We start from the raw sequence: 17,451 nt of genomic DNA, 5'->3' as shown, positions 1-17,451 counted from the left end.
GTACAGAATAAATATATTCATTCTGTTTGCAACAAGGCTCTAAAGTAGTACTGCAAAAATGTGGAAAAGCAATTCACTTTTTTGTTCTGAATACAAAGTGTTATGTTTGGGGCAAATCCAATACAACACATTACTGAGTACCACTCTCCATATTTTCAAGCATAGTGGTGGCTGCATCATGTTATGGGTATGCTTTTAAACATTAAGGACTGGGAAGTTTTTTTAGGATAAAAAAATAAACGGAGTGATGCTAAGCACAGGCAAAATCCTAGAGGAAAACCTGGTTCAGTCTGCTTTCCACCAGACACTGACAGATTAATTCACCCTTCAGCAGGACAATAGCCTTAAACACAAGGCCAAATGTACACTGGAGTTGCTTACCAAGAAGACATGTTCCTGAGTGTCCGAGTTACAGTTTTGACTAAAATCTGCTTGAAAATCTATGGCAAGACCTGAAAATGGTTTTCTATCAATGATCAACAACCAATTTTGAAAATAGTAATGGGTAAATGTTGCACAATCCAAGTGTGGAAAGCTGTTAGAGACTCACAGCTGTAATCGCCGCAAAAGGTGCTTTTACAAAGTATTGACTCGGGTGTGAAAACAAACATTTCTAAAAAATTAAAAAACACGTTTTCACTTTGTCGTTATGGGGTATTGTGTGTAGATATTTTTTAAACCATTTTGAATTCAGCCTGTCATAAAACAAAATGTTAGGGTGGTAGAATACTTTCTGAAGGAACTGTACCTATTAGCTGTCAATAAATGAGAAGTAATGGTATTCTGCCTGCACTAAACAGAAGATCTGAGTTCCCTTATTCTGTTTGTAGAAGCTCCTAATGCATCCAACCTGAAGATTGTGCGGATGGACCGCACAGCTGGCTGTGTGACAGGAGGAGAAGAGGTCTACCTGCTCTGTGACAAGGTCCAGAAAGGTACAGTATGTGACTGGAATGGATTTGTCATCTATGATCCCGAGTGTGATTTATCACCGTTATCATGAAGATAACGTAGTCTGAAGCAACACGTAGTCTGGAGCAACACGTAGTCAACACGTAGTCTGAAGCAACACGTAGTCAACACGTAGTCTGAAGCAACACGTAGTCAACATGCAGTCTGAAGCAACACGTAGTAAACATGTAGTCTGAAGCAACACGTAGTCTGGAGCAACACGTAGTCAACACGTAGTCTGAAGCAACACGTAGCCAACACGTAGTCTGAAGCAACACGTAGCCAACACGTAGTCTGAAGCAACACGTAGTCAACACGTAGTCTGAAGCAACACGTAGTCAACACGTAGTCTGAAGCAATACGTAGTCAACACGTAGTCTGAAGCAATACGTAGTAAACATGTAGTCTGAAGCCATACGTAGTCAACACGTAGTCTGAAGCAACACGTAGTCTGAAGCAATACGTAGTCAACATGCAGTCTGAAGCAATACGTAGTAAACACGTAGTCTGGAGCAACACGTAGTCAACACGTAGTCTGAAGCAACACGTAGTCAACACGTAGTCTGAAGCAACACGTAGTCAACACGTAGTCTGAAGCAACACGTAGTCAACACGTAGTCTGAAGCAATACGTAGTCAACACGTAGTCTGAAGCAATACGTAGTCAACACGTAGTCTGAAGCAACACGTAGTCAACACGTAGTCTGAAGCAACACGTAGTCAACACGTAATCTGAAGCAACACGTAGTCAACACGCAGTCTGAAGCAACACGTAGTCAACACGCAGTCTGAAGCAATACGTAGTCAACATGCAGTCTGAAGCAATACGTAGTAAACATGTAGTCTGAAGCAACACGTAGTCTGGAGCAACACGTAGTCTGAAGCAACACGTAGTCAACACGTAGTCTGAAGCAACACGTAGTCAACACGTAGTCTGAAGCAACACGTAGTCAACATGTAGTCTGAAGCAATACGTAGTAAACATGTAGTCTGAAGCAATACGTAGTAAACATGTAGTCTGAAGCAACACGTAGTCGACACGTAGTCTGAAGCAATACGTAGTTTGGAGCAACACGTAGTCTGAAGCAACACGTAGTCTGGAGCAACACGTAGTCTGAAGCAACACGTAGTCTGAAGCAACACGTAGTCGACACGTAGTCTGAAGCAATACGTAGTCTGAAGCAACACGTAGTCTGAAGCAACACGTAGTCAACACGTAGTCTGAAGCAACACGTAGTCAACACGTAGTCTGAAGCAACACGTAGTCAACACGTAGTCTGAAGCAACACGTAGTCAACACGTAGTCTGAAGCAACACGTAGTCTGAAGCAACACGTAGTCGACACGTAGTCTGAAGCAACACGTAGTCTGAAGCAACACAACAGTTAGCCATCTTTAGTTTGTTGGCCAGCTAACGTGCGTTGTCAACATAACGCACGTTAGCTGGCCAACAAACTAAAGATGGCTAACTGTTGTTAGCTTAGCTAACGTTAAACTGTTAGTTGAGTAACGTTAACGAGCTACGTTGGCTAGTAACGTCGTTAGCCGACTCACGTTACATTGGCAATTTAGCTATTCCTGTCATTAATGACATGAGAAATCACATGTTCACATTTTAATGTTGAATTATCTGATTATTGAACAACTTGATTTGCCAATGATCATTGACAGCCAAGTAACTTATTTTAGTATGCTAGATAGCTAACGTGATGTAGCTACAGTAGCTAGCTGACTTGCCGCAGCAACATGACGCCATTACATTGAGGATAAATAGGCTGTGGCATAAATGTACATCAAGGTGTAACGTTAACTAGGGAGCTAGCTATAGCCAAATGCAATTTGTAAAGTTAAACACAACTAGTTACTTAAAGATATTGTAGTTAGCCAGCATTGTACCAAAAAGGTAGAGATTTGCTAGCCACATTGACTGGCGTTAACAATCCAGGTTGCAACAGCCAAGGCAAACGTTCAAGATATTTAACGTTAGCTAAATATGTTACATTGTTGGGTTTTTAATTTGTAGCTAAATTAGACAGCCACCACCAATCGGTTTAACTTTCTAGTAGCTAGATAATACTAACTAATCCTGATTAATTTTTACCCATGCTAGATTACGGAGACATAATTTACAGATGAAATCAAATGTTATGTCACGTGCGGCAAATACAACCGCGGTGTAGCCATATAGTGAAATGCTTACTTAGAAGCCCCCTAACCAAAAATGCAGTAAAAAAATAAAATAATAATAATAATCAGAAGAAAAAAAGTTACAAATAAATAAAGAGCAGCAGTAAAATAACAATAGCGAGGCTATATACAGGGGGCACCGGTACAGAGTCAATGGGCACTGGTTAGTTGAGGTAATATGTAGGTAGAGTTATTAAAGTGACTATGCTTGATAGACTAGATGTTCTTTACCATTCGGGACATCAGATTTTCCACCAATGCACCTTATAGGACTCGTCTTTGCACTTTATACTCCTCTGTAAACTGGACATATTTGTATACCTGGCGCAAGACCTACTGGTTGATGTTTATTTATAAAAACCTTATTCGGCCTCACTCCCCTCTGAGATACCTACTAATACCCTCATCTTCCATATACAGCACTCGTTCTGCCAGTCACATTCTGTGAAGGTCCCCAAAGCGAACACATCCCAGTTTCGCTCCTCTTTTCAGTTCGCTTCAAGATAGCGACTGGAACGAGCTGCAAAAAACACAAACAATTGACTGTTTTATCACCATTTCTACATTCAAAGACCCAATCATGGACACTTTTACTGACAGTTGTATTGTTTTCTCTACCTTTTTGCCCTTTGTGCTTTTGTCTGTGCCTAACAATGTTTGTACCATGTTGTGCTGCTGCCATGTTGTGGCGTTGTCTTAGGTCTCTCTTTATGTCGTGTTGTGGGCTTGTGGTGCCTCTCTTGTCGTGATGTGTGTTTTGTCCCACATTTACATTTTTAATCCTAGCCTCTGTCCCCACAGGAGGTGTTTTGCCTCTTGGTAGGCTGTCATTGAAAATAAGAATTTGTTCTTAATTGACTTGCCTAGTTAAATAAAATAATGGATGCAAGGAATGTTTACAGATATAATGCAATCTGATTAATATGAAGGAAATGTTTGGAATTAAATAGTTTAATCTGAAAGGGGTGAGGGTTCATTTTACACTTCATTTACATTTAAGTAATTTAGCAGGAGCTCTTCTCCAGAATGACTTAGCTACAGTTAGTGCGTTCAACTTAAAGATATTATCCGGTACTTTTGTATACTTTTTAGCCAGTAGTTCTGAAAGTAGCCAAAAGGGGTCTGTGAAAATAGCCTACTATTGAAGATGGGCAGAAATGGCCCTACACCCAAACAAGGGCACTGCGTTCATCCACCTCTGGCCTGCTCGCCTCCCTACCACTGAGGAAGTACAGTTTCCGCGCAGCCCAGTCAAAACTGTTCGCTGCTCTGGCCCCCCAATGGTGGAACAAACTCCCTCACGACGCCAGGACAGCGGAGTCAATCACCACCTTCCGGAGACACCTGAAACCCCACCTCTTTCAGGAATACCTAGGATAGGATAAAGTAATCCTTCTCACCCCCTTAAAAGATTTAGATGCACTATTGTAAAGTGGCTGTTCCACTGGATGTCTTAAGGTGAACGCACCAATTTGTAAGTCGCTCTGGATAAGAGCGTCTGCTAAATGACTTAAATGTAAATGTAAATGTAACACGTAGTCAACACGTAGTCTGAAGCAACACGAAGTCAACACGTAGTCTGAAGCAACACGAAGTCAACACGTAGTCTGAAGCAATACGTAGTCAACACGCAGTCTGAAGCAATACGTAGTCAACACGTAGTCTGAAGCAATACGTAGTCAACACGTAGTCTGAAGCAATACGAAGTCAACACGTAGTCTGAAGCAATACGAAGTCGACACGTAGTCTGAAGCAATACGAAGTCGACACGTAGTCTGAAGCAATACGAAGTCGACACGTAGTCTGAAGCAATACGTAGTCGACACGTAGTCTGAAGCAATACGTAGTCGACACGTAGTCTGAAGCAATACGTAGTCGACACGTAGTCTGAAGCAATACGTAGTCGACACGTAGTCTGAAGCAATACGTAGTCGACACGCAGTCTGAAGCAACATGTAGTCCACACATAGTCTGAAGCAACACGTCGTCTGAAGCATTATCTCTCCGGCTCTTAGTTCTGTGTGACATCGTCAGACTGTTCAAGAAGGAGGTTTATAGCGGTGTATTGTCCTCTCTCTACCTTTTTTGTTTTAGCCGTATTGGCCTGTTGGCAAAACGTCAACAAACCTGCAATGCAAGATCCTCTCTTGGGACAGAAGTTCAAGTCTTTTTTTGGGCTCTGCTGTTTGACCACCAAACAAAAGGCCTAATCTCAAGTCTATTTCTACCTTTTTATTTATTTATTTTATTTAACCTTTATTTAACAAGGCAAGTCAGAACAAATTCTTATTTAAAATGACAGCCTACCAAAAGGCCTCCTGTGAGGACGGGGGCTGGGATAAAATACACATCACGACAAGAGAGACACCACAACACTATATAAAGAGAGGCCTAAGACAACAACATAGCATGGCAGCAACACATGAAAACACAGCATGGTAGCAGCACAAAACATGGTACAAACATTATTGGGCACAGACAACAGCACAAAGGGCAAGTACAGTTGAAGTCGGAAGTTTACATACACTTAGGTTGGAGTCATTAAAACTCGTTTTTCAACCACTCCACAAATGTCTTGTTAACAAACTATAGTTTTGGCAAGTCGGTTAGGACATCTACTTTGTGCATGACACAAGTAATTTTTTCAACAATTGTTTACAGACAGATTATTTCGCTTATAATTCACTGTATCACAATTCCAGTGGGTCAGAAGTTACACTAAATTACACTAAATTATACACTAAATTGACTATGCCTTTAAACAGCTTGGAAAATTCCAGAAAATGATGTCATGGCTTTAGAAGCTTCTGATAGGCTATTGACATAATTTGAGTCAATTGGAGGTGTACCTGTGGATGTATTTCAAGGCCTACCTTCAAACTCAGTGCCTTTTTGCTTGACATCATGGGAAAATCAAAATAAATCAGCCAAGACCTCCACAAGTCTGGTATCTATATCCACAGTAAAACGAGTCCTCTATCGACATAACCTGAAAGGCCTGAAGGTCCCACATTCATCTGTACAAACAATAGTAAGCAAGTATAAACACCATCGGACCACGCAGCCGTCATACCGCTCTGGAAGGAGAAGCATTCTGTCTCCTAGAGATTAACGTACTTTGGTGCGAAAAGTGTAAATCAATCCCAGAACAACAGCAAAATACCTTGTGAAGATGCTGGAGGAAACAAGTACAAAAGTATCTATATCCACATTAAAAAAAAAAGTCCTATATCGACATAACCTGAAAGGCCACTCAGCAAGGAAGAAGCTCCAAAACCGCCATTAAAAAAAGCCAGGCTACGGTTTGCAACTGCACATGGGGACAAAGATCGTACTTTTTGGAGAAATGTCCTCTGGTTTGATGAAACAAAAATATAACTGTTTGGTCATAATGACCATCGTTATGTTTGGAGGAAAAGGGGGGATGCTTGCAAGCTGAAGAACACCATCCCAACCGTGAAGCATGGGGGTGGCAGCATCATGTTGTGGGGGTGCTTTGCTGCAGGAGGGACTGGTGCACTTCACAAAATAGATGGCATCATGAGGATGGAAAAGTATGTGGATATATTGACGCAACATCTAAAGGCATCAGTCAGGAAGTTAAAGCTTGGTTGCAAATGGGTCTTCCAAATGGATGCTTGACCCCAAGCATACTTCCAAAGTTGTGGCAAAATGACTTAAGGACAACAAAGTCAAGGTATTGGAGTGGCCATCACAAAGCCCTGACCTCAATCCCACAGACAATTTGTGGGCAGAACTGAAAAAGCGTGTGCGAGCAAGGAGGCCTGCAAACCTGACTCAGTTACACCAGCTCTGTCAGGAGGAGTGGGCCAAAATTCACCCAACTTATTGTGGGAAGCTTGTGGAAGGCTACCCGAAACATTTGACCCAAGTTAAACAATTTTAAGGCAATGCTACCAAATACTAATTGAGTGTATGTAAACTTCCGACCCACTGGGAATGTGATGAAAGAAATAAAAGATGAATTAAATCATTCTCTCTACTATTATTCTGACATTTCACATTTTTTAAATAACGTGGTGATCCTAACTGACCTAAGACAGGGAATCGTTACTTGGATTAAATGTCAGGAATTGTGAACAATGAGCTTAAATGTATTTGGCTACGGTGTATATAAACTTTTGACTTCAACTGCAGGTAGAGGAGACAATACATCATACGAAGATAATGTTCTATACACTGCTCTTTACAGGAAACCTACTGATCGTAAAAGTTTGTTGTGGGCTGATAGTTGTCACCCACTTGCCTTGAAAAACAGTTTGCCCTTCAGCCAATTCTGTCGAATCAAAAGAATTAGCAAAAACACTTTGATTTCGACAGAAAGAAAATTCAAGGAGAGGGGCTACAAAAATGGTCAGATTAATGCTGCCATTGAGAAAATTCAAAGCAAAATGAGACATGACCTTTTTCAAGGTCAGTCTCGCAAAAATAAGCATTCTTGCGTTCTAACTACCCGCTATTCAAAGTGCGCTGAACAAATTAAGGGAATCACAAACATTGGCACATTCTAAGATCCGATGACGGTATCGTGTTTTCAGACCCTCCCTTGATCGTATTCTCGCTGGGCAGGAATCACAGAGATCAACTGGTAATCTCTGATTTACCACCCCAAGATATCTGCACAACAACCCTGCAATGCAAGATCCTCTTTTGGGACCTCAGTTCGTCTTTTTTTGTGCTCTGCTGTTTGACCTCCAAACAAAGGGCCTCATCTCGAGTCTATTTCGACCTTTTTATTCATTTTACAATGACAGCCTCCCAAAAGGCCTCCTGTGGGGACAGGGATGGGATTCAAAATATAGGACAAAACACACATCATGACAAGAGAGACAACACGACATAAAGAGAGTCCTAAGACGACAACATAGCATAGCAGCAACACATGATAACACAGCATGGTAGCAACACAACATGGCAGCAGCACATGGTAGCAGCACAAAACAGGGTACAAACATTGTTGGGCACAGACAACAGCACAAAGGGCAAGAAAAGTAGAGACAACAATACACCACGCAAAGCAGCCACAACTGTCAGTAAGAGTGTCTACTCGCAGTATCATGCTTTGCAGAGTCAATCAGTGGTATACTACTCCAGCCCTTCAGGCTTTTGTTTCAGCCCAGTTCTAAGACACTTCATTCAGACAAAACATACTGAAGATCACGATTTTAGTCGATTCTTTGAAATAGTGTTGGGTTGGAGCTGCACACACAGCAGCTCTCCCAGGACTTGAGTTTTCTTGTCAAGGACATGTACGGTGCAGCTAAAACATTCCAATAGGATATTCAAATACTTCTGTAGTTATGGGACTGTCAGTAGTGGGTGGCACCACTTCCTTGTTATCTTGGAGAGATATTGACGTTTCCTTGTGGTTCCATGACCGATGACAAGTGAAAGATTCTCATCAACCCTTGAAGGCTATATGCGCAAATATGTTGGTTTTAAAATAAGTAATTTTTTTCCTAGTCATCTTCTGTTATCCTCCAATATCTTTCACGTCACCAGTTTGTTCTTTTACTCCTAGTTTGAAAGTGGGGTTGTGACCGTGTACCTTTTCCCCTGTCATTACAGATGACATCCAGGTGCGCTTCTATGAGGATGACGAGACAGGGCTGACATGGGAGGCCTTTGGGGACTTCTCCCCCACTGATGTCCATCGACAGGTCAGTGACACACAATAAAGTCTGTTTATATGTCCTCCCCTGTAACAGTACTATAACCTAACCACTGGTAAAATATCCACTCCTTTCCACAGTTTGCCATTGTTTTCAAGACTCCCAAATACAGAGACCTGAACCTCCAGAAGCCCACCTCAGTGTTTGTGCAGCTGAAGCGTAAATCGGACAACGAGACGAGCGAGCCCAAGCCTTTCACCTACCACCCACAGATCATAGGTGAGCCGGTCTGAAACACCCCCAGACCTGGTCCTGGAGACCCCCTGTGCATGCTGGTCTCTATCCCAACCCACTATAGTTTGTGCCATTCTTATGGCACGGGGTTCAAATTGGACATAACCCACTATTCTGTCAACTGTCATGTCAATCTGCTCATCTTGCCCCTGGTCTTCATCCTCAGATAAGGAAGAGGTGCAGAGGAAAAGACAGAAGACCCTGCCTAATTTCCAGGACTACAGCGGCCAAGGTGGAGCAGGGGGCATGTACCGGGGACCAGGGGGAGGAGGCTCCGCTACAGGGGGAGGACCCGGCTCAGGGGGAGGAGGTACACCCAAAAATGTTTCTGATGAGTCGTTATTTTTTACACAGAAGGAATGTGATTTTAAGGTGAACGAGACAAGCCATGTAAACTTCAAATGGGAAATTTCTCAAAGTTCTTCACACGAGACGAAGTACAAGTTCAAAAGCTTTACTGTCTATTTAGGCTAAAAGGAAATGTGAAACCACTTAAAAAGAACAACTTTGTTTTATCTTTTAGGTTACTTCCAGGCCTATTCCACCTACAATAACTACGGCACCGGCTATAGCGCTGGCTTTTCCCCTGGCATGAGTGGTGGCGGGGCGGGCATTAAACATGGTGAGCGTGTTTGTCTGTCTGCAATTCCATTTAAGTTCAGGATAGGAATGAAGCTCAACCATGTTCCCTCGACACAGCTACACAGGGCAGAGCGGAGGACAGCGGTGATGACTGCGACATGGGCGATGACCCGTCCTCTGGGGCAGTGGTGGCGGACCGAGCCCAGTCGGAGGAGGATGCCTCTGCTGGGGAGACAAGTGAGGAGAGAGGGGCTGGTGTGGAGCTAGGACCAGGGGACAGGACTGGCGGTGTGCCCAACAGGGAAATTAGTATAGTGTTTAGCCAGAGTGGGCCACTGGACAAGGAAACAGACTACTGTACTTGTCAGTGTAGAACTGTGTGTTTGTGTTGGAGGCCAGGGTAGTTAATGACAGTGGTTTTGTGTCCAGAATGCATGCTGGAGGCTAGGCTGGTGGATGTGGCTGAGAGGCAGGCTGAAGCCCTCTTCCATTACGCCGTCACTGGAGACGTCCATTACCTGCTGGCTCCACAGCGCCACCTCATGACGGCTCAGGACGAGAACGGCGACACGTACGTCCCCCCAACCTATCACTTCAGACCTAATCATAACATAAACATAACTCCGACTTTCACTGCATTTGTCTAACTTTTTTAACTGCATTGATTTGCTTCCATCTTGTGTCCATCAGCATTCAGCTTTGCATTGATGCCAATGGGAAATATAACCCTGATATGGCATAGTTTCTCCAGTAGCACATGCCAATCTGGACTTGTCCTCTGTTTCTCCAGTGGTCTCCATCTAGGGGTGATCCACAGCCAGACAGACGCAGTCAGGAGTCTAGCCCAGGTGCTCTCTGCCCTGCCTGGAGAGGAGGTCCTCAACATGAGGAATGACCTCTACCAGGTAACAAACACGTACACTAACAAGCCTTGTGTTTCTGTGGTGATCTTAGTCCGTCTGTGACAGAGCAGGCAGTAATATCCTATATTTGTGTCCCTCTATCCCAGACTCCTTTGCACCTAGCGGTGATAACCCAGCAAAAGGAGGCGGCCGAGGCCCTCGTATTGGCTGGGGCTGATGTCACTCTGTCTGATCGCCACGGAAACACAGCTCTACACCTGGCCACTCAGCAGAAGGAGGGAGGGATGGTGGGATTTCTACTAAGACACAGAGAGGTGGTGGAACTAGTGGACCTCCCCAACACAGCAGGTACAACACACTCCTATACACACAGACACATGCATAGTAGAAAGTGAAGAGTCAACTAGAGCATGACAGTGCTTTTGTCCTCCAGGATTTTGCTCCCTCCACCTGGCTGTGCTGGCCAATAGCCTATGTTCCCTCAGGGACCTCTTGGTGAGCGGGGGCAATGTGGAGGGCCAGGAGAGGAGCTGCGGCCGCACGGCACTCCACTTGGCCACTGAGCTGGACAACGTCTCCCTGGCAGGCTGCCTGCTACTGGAGGTATGTACCGTAGAAGCCTTGCCTACCACCCTGCATCTTTCTACTGGCTGGCATCTTGAGGCTAAGCAGAGTTGGGCCTGGTCAATACCTGGAAGGGAGAGCTAGAGTGTATTTAGTAAGGTGAAACTAGAACGTAACAAACTAGCACATCTCAAGTAGCCCTTTCCTTGTGACGGTGGATGGGTGTAAGCAGTGGCGATTTTAGCATGCACATCTTGGTGGGGCAAACTAAAGAAATGTACAGCAACAGAATTCAGGACATGAGCCGTTCTTACAGTATTCTCCCTGTACACCAAGTCAGAACCGTAGGATAGATAACAGGAGCAATATAAGCAACGAAAGCTCTTACAATATTCGATGATTACATTTCTCTAAAACAGGCTATAGGCTAATTAAGAGGGGAAAAGGGACCAAATTATTAGCGTGAGCCACATGGAGGTATAGATGATTACTTTCTTAGCTACAGTATACATATCTCCCTGGAATATTACATCATTTATGCAGCAGCATACAATACATATTTGGACTCACCTTCCAAACCACTCACTGTTGAATTTGCGATTTCCAACTTGTTGTGTAATGTTTATGTGCAATGTCCGATGAGCACCGATACGTTCTATCTAGAATTTCTCTTCATTATTTATCATCACGTGACAAGGATTGAAAAGGATTTGCCAGTAGATTGTCGACTTGATTCATGATGATGACTGCTAGCTAAGCTCTTGAAAGTATGATGTTGACATGATCAGGTCCAATCAGAGCCACTGTACAGATAACATGATTTGACGTAATTTTATCTGTGGCCAATGACCTTGAGCCTTCATGGATGGTCATTTCTCATGTCAGAATGACGGGTCGCCACTGGGTGTAAGATGTGTGTTGACAGTGTTCTCTCCCTCCGCAGGGGAATGCTGATGTGGACTGCTGCACCTACAACGGCTCCAGCCCTCTCCACATAGCAGCAGGCCGGGGCTCTGTCAAACTGACCGCTCTCCTCATGGCTGCAGGTATGACTGAGTTTCTTCAACTGTCCCCTTTTGTGAAAATGGCTTAGTTTGATGTCTTTGTTTTCTCTGTAACTGCTCTTTGGTAATATAGTCCTAGCTCAAAGGCAGACATGACTTGATCAATCTTTTCATGTCTAGGTGCCAATCCTCACAAAGAGAACTTTGAGCCCCTGTTCTTCAGAGAGGATGACTGCTGTGTGGATGAGGAAGAGGAGCAGGATGAAGGCTACATCCCAGGGATGACTCCTCTTAACATGGCTGCCACTCCTGAGGTGGGTTTCACATGCACACACTTTGATGTGTTTTCTGGAAGTCATTTTCCTCCATGTTCTGCTATCGTCTTGCACGTATCTCACTCAACTGACTAATATTGCTACAGTCCTTTCTCACACCTTTACATGTTTACTCTAAAGATAACATGCATGTCATTTTATGACGACGAAACTACTGACGTGAATTCACGAGCTGAAAGAACATTTCATTTTTATCTATTTGAATGTTCGCTAAATATTCTCTCTCTTCCTTGTACTTCTAGGTGTTGGAAATTCTGAATGGCAAAGAGTACAAGCCAGAGACCACCATCCCAGTCTTCATCCCCCCTCAAGGTTGGCTCCTGCACTTCAGTTTAAACAACCCCCTTCATTGTAATCTCTAAGCCATAGGGATATACTGCTGTCTCATCTTGGTTCTTGTCCACTGTGGAGTACAGCTAACGGTGTCATGTTTCTGTAGGTGACATGCGGAGCCTGGGCTCAGACACAAAGCGGGCATTATGCCAGGCCCTTGAGTGCCAGGGGGGGAGCTGGGAGAGCCTGGCAAACACGCTGGGGCTGGGCATCCTCAACAGCGCCTTCAGACTCAGCCCCTCCCCCGCCAGCACACTGCTGGACAGCTACGAGGTACACACACACACAACCTAAGAAAGCCGATGTTTCTCTGGAAACATACTCCTCCTTTTCTCTGGTGTTGTGCCAGGACACGTTAATCTACATTCAGACAAAGACATGAGGGGGAAACATAGGCATTGTAAGATTATACATTTCACATTGATAGCTTCTTTCTTTTTTTACTCCGATTTCTCCCACCTTGAATTCAAGTCAGCACAGAAAATGAATTCATATGTTCTCATTGAAACTTGGGGACTTTTTTTTCAACACTTCCGTTTAATTTGGACTCAATAGTTGGTCGATAAATAACACTTCTATGCCCCTGTCTGTAGGTGTCCGGGGGAATGGTCATGGACCTTTTGGAGGGACTCAGGATGGTGGAGAACTCCACCGCATTGACAGTACTGCAGGGGGCACTGTGTGAAACGGAGCAGGCTCCTCTAGCTCCCCGAAGCACCACAGAGCTCTTAGGTAAGCTCAATGTACTATATATATATATATATATATATACTAGCATACCTTATAAGATTTAAATAGAATCATCTGGCATATGTCACCTGCCCTTAACCCCCTCCCCCACTTGTCTCTCAGGACGTGTCCAGGATCTGAAGCTGGACGGACAGGAGGACAGTGGCGTGTGTGACAGTGGGGTGGAGCTCTCCACAGCGTGACTGCCAGATTGGTTAATCACACATCAGGGCCCTGACCTTGTCAGGATTTCATGAGGCTTCTACTTCCTATAAGCAGGCTACAGACAATTTCTCTCTGAAAGGGACACTCTAGCAAGCTCGTCTCCTCACACATCATGCTAAATATCCTTACTTTTAATGTTTTGAAAGTGGCTTTGTATACGTAAACATAGTATGCATGTTATGTTTGCATAATGACATTTCAGGAAACCTGAATGTAATCTATTTGAATCAACATCATGAATGTGTTTTATTCAGGGGAAAACTCAGAGGCTTGGTATAAATGTGGAAAATACTTTTTTAATCATTTGTAATTTTAAGAGATTATTAGATTCAAAATGATATGATCAGAAATGTTCTCCCCACACTACAGTTCATTTGGAGCAAGGCGGTCAAATGCAGCCAATTCAAATAATCCATTTTGAGTGTGGCACTCTGGACCGTGGCAAAGCCCGAGAGAAATAACTTCCAACACCCCCTGATTTACAAGGCGTGAGCCACTTTGGAAAAAAGTGTCTGATAAATGATATTAAATGAAAATTGCCTCTATATACACAGCAGTAGTTGCCAAAAGGATAGATAGCCCGTTATATATCCCCCACTCATAAAGGGACCCCGTAGCTGTGGAAATATCACATGGATAGAATGGTTACTGTTGAGTGGTTTGTATTGAAACCAAGCAACCACTAATACATGCTCTTGTATCATGTACAACAAAGTCCAATTAAATTTCCTATGGAAGTGGTGCTACCAGTGATTTGTACGTATGATAATGGTTTATTGTAATAATCATGAAGCCTGTTAAAGCACAACCCTCAGCCTTGACTACAGTACAGAAACCACTTTTGAATAGCCTTGAGTTCATTCCTGTGTAGACAAGCTTTCCATCGTACCCCTTGACGTCTGTATGAAGTAGGGTCTAAACTCACTTTTGAAAGCCATTTGTTTATAGTAATATTTACTTTTGTTATCAAACGTTCATAGTCAGTTTATCAAGTTCTGCTTCAAGACCACGGTGCATTGTTCTTTCCCATTTTGAAATTAAGTATTCAGTGAGTCATTTGGGATTCATAAACCCTCTTTATGTTATCGACATCAGATGGATATTGAAAGATTTGTTTCAACCAAGTTTGAAGCTGTTCCAACATTTTCCTGACAACACTGGCATTTTGAGATCAATCCTAAACCAAAGGTTTAATAGGCAAGCACCGGTTCACTTTGTGTGGAGCTTCAATATTTATACCTGTACCCTGTGAAACTTTTGTATAGTCAAAGGGTTCTATTGTAATACTTTTTTAATAAAATTGTTCATTGTGTGCGCATGTCTTTTCCCCATATTCTAGCAGCTTCTTAGTGGTGGACAAAGGCCCGTACATATTCACACACTTGCACAACAAGTTGGGGGAAGATGGCAAGTATCTGACCATAGAATTAGAATACTAGAATGGATATTAATCTTATGACAGTCTAAAGGTCAGCCATTGTTTGCCAGTGCTGTGATAAACTCTTAAGATATGCATTTTATCTCCACTATGTTCTGATAGCTAGACACAGTTTGAGGAATGATACCATACATTTTTCATATTCACTTCCAACATTCCATTCAAACAATGCAGTTAATTCACAGCCTGGCTCAAATCAGTTGTTGGGGCTTTTTAGACAAGTTGAATATGCAACATAGTAGCATTGAAGCTTTCCAAGAAAACAAACGTAAGACATTGAGGATCAGTTTACATTGAGGCTATTTATAGAGAAAGAAAAAAAAACCTGTATACAGTCGTGGCCAAAAGTTTTGAGAATGACACATATTAATTCAGTCTGCTGCCTCAGTTTGTATGATGGCAATTTGCATATACTCCAGAATGTTATGAAGAGCGATCAAATGAATTCCAAAGTCCCTCTGCCATGCAAAAGAATGTATCCCCCCCCCCAAAAAAAAACATTTCCACTGCATTTCAGCCCTGCCACAAAAGGACCAGCTGACATGTTAGTGATTCTCTCGTTAACACAAGTGTGAGTGTTGACAAGAACAAGGCTGGAGATCACTCTGTCATGCTGATTGAGTTCGAATAACAGACTGGAAGCTTCAAAAGGAGGGTGGTGCTTGGAATCGTTGTTCTTCCTCTGTCAACCATGGTTACATGCAAGGAAACATGTGCCGTCATCGTTGTTTGGCACAAAAAGGGCTTCACAGGCAAGGATATTGCACCTAAATCAACCATTTATCGGATCCTCAAATACTTCAAGGAGAGCGGGTTGAATTGTTGTGAAGAAGGCTTCAGGGCGCCCAAGAAAGTCCAGCAAGTGCCAGGACCGTCTCCTAAAGTTGATTCAGCTGCGGGATCTGGGCACCACCAGTACAGAGCTTGCTCAGGAATGGCAGCAGGCGGGTGTGACTACATCTGCACGCACAGTGAGGCAAAGACTTTTGGAGGATGGCCTGGTGTCAAGAAGGGCAGCAAAGAAGCCACTTATCTCCAGGAAAAACATCAGGGACAGACTGATATTCTGAAAAAGGTACAGGGATTGTACAAGAGAGCAACTTCTCACAACCATCCAGGAACAGTTTGGTGATGAACAATACCTTTTCCAGCATGATGGAGCACCTTGCCATAAGGCAAAAGTGATAACTAAGTGGCTTGGGGAAACAAAACATCAATATTTTGGGTCCAGGAAACCCCCCCAGACCTTAATCCCATTGAGAATTTGTGGTCAATCCTCAAGAGGCGGGTGGACAAAGAAAAGCCAACCAATTCTGACAAACTCCAAGCATTGGTTATGCAAGACTGGGCTGCCATCAGTCAGGATGTGGCCCAGAAGTTAATTGACAGCATGCCAGGGCAGATTGCAGAGGTCTTGCATAAGAAGGGTTAACACTGCACATATTGACTCTTTGCATCAACTTCATGTAATTGTCAATAAAATCCTTTGACACTTGTAATTATACTTCAGTATTTCATACTAACATCTGATAAAAATATCTAGACACTGAAGCAGCAAACTTTGTGGAAATTAATATTTGTCATTCTCAAAACTTTTGGCCACGACTGTACACTGTATAATAGGACAATATTTTATACAGAAAAATAAACATGCAACAATTAAAGATTTTGCAGTTAGTCAAGGAAAATCAATTTAAACAAATTCATTAGGCCCTAATCTATGGATTGGCCTGGGAGGCCCACCCAATCAGGATATTCCCCACAAAATTAGACAGAATTACTGTTTGGTATCCCCTCCATCCGGACATGAAGGTCCTGGCGTGGTTACTTACGCGGTTGTGAGGTCGGTTGGACGTACTGCCAAATTCTCTAAAATGACATTGGAGGCAGCTTATGGTAGAGAAGTGGACATTCTCTGCAGTCAGCATGCCAATTGCATGCTCCTTCAAAACGTGAGACGTCTGTGGCACTGCGTTGTTTGACTAAACTGCACATTTCAGTGGCATTTTGTCCCCGGCACAAGGTGCACCTGTGTAAAGACCATGCTGTTTAATCAGTTTCTTGATATGCCACACCTGTCAGGTGGATGGATTGTCTTGGCAAAGGAGAAACGCTCACTAACAGGGATGTTAAATTTGTGTACAAAATTTGAGAGAAATATGATTTTGGTACGTATGGAACATTCCTGGGAAACATGGAACCAACAATTTACATGAAGGTTATATTGGTATTCAGTATAATAGGGTATCTAAGTCGCTCTGGATAGGTCTGCTAAATGACCAAACTGTAAATAAACATTTACGGATTCAAAATGC

The 17,451-nt window shown here is 43.1% G+C and overlaps 1 protein-coding gene across 2 annotated transcripts in view; it reads left to right on the top strand.

Annotated features, from left to right (window-relative positions):
• LOC115130601 (nuclear factor NF-kappa-B p105 subunit-like) overlaps positions 1–15,010 on the top strand; it is a 40,089-nt gene extending 25,079 nt beyond the window's left edge. For both annotated transcript variants that reach the window (XM_029661898.2, XM_029661899.2), the window contains exons 9-24: positions 831–935; positions 8,726–8,817; positions 8,910–9,048; positions 9,230–9,373; positions 9,587–9,685; positions 9,763–9,882; positions 10,075–10,216; positions 10,436–10,550; positions 10,655–10,856; positions 10,942–11,111; positions 12,016–12,118; positions 12,257–12,390; positions 12,654–12,723; positions 12,851–13,017; positions 13,338–13,476; positions 13,597–15,010. In XM_029661898.2, coding sequence (XP_029517758.1) covers positions 831–935; positions 8,726–8,817; positions 8,910–9,048; positions 9,230–9,373; positions 9,587–9,685; positions 9,763–9,882; positions 10,075–10,216; positions 10,436–10,550; positions 10,655–10,856; positions 10,942–11,111; positions 12,016–12,118; positions 12,257–12,390; positions 12,654–12,723; positions 12,851–13,017; positions 13,338–13,476; positions 13,597–13,676 — 2,021 coding nt within the window. In that variant the 3' untranslated portion in view covers positions 13,677–15,010. The remainder of the gene's footprint in view (positions 1–830; positions 936–8,725; positions 8,818–8,909; positions 9,049–9,229; positions 9,374–9,586; positions 9,686–9,762; positions 9,883–10,074; positions 10,217–10,435; positions 10,551–10,654; positions 10,857–10,941; positions 11,112–12,015; positions 12,119–12,256; positions 12,391–12,653; positions 12,724–12,850; positions 13,018–13,337; positions 13,477–13,596) is intronic.
• The last annotated feature ends 2,441 nt before the right edge of the window (positions 15,011–17,451 follow it).

This window comes from Oncorhynchus nerka, linkage group LG6, assembly GCF_034236695.1.
Source record: "Oncorhynchus nerka isolate Pitt River linkage group LG6, Oner_Uvic_2.0, whole genome shotgun sequence".
NCBI lineage: Eukaryota > Metazoa > Chordata > Actinopteri > Salmoniformes > Salmonidae > Oncorhynchus > Oncorhynchus nerka.
The sequence above is the reverse complement of the archived record's forward strand: the minus strand, read 5'-3'. Positions and strand labels throughout refer to the sequence as shown.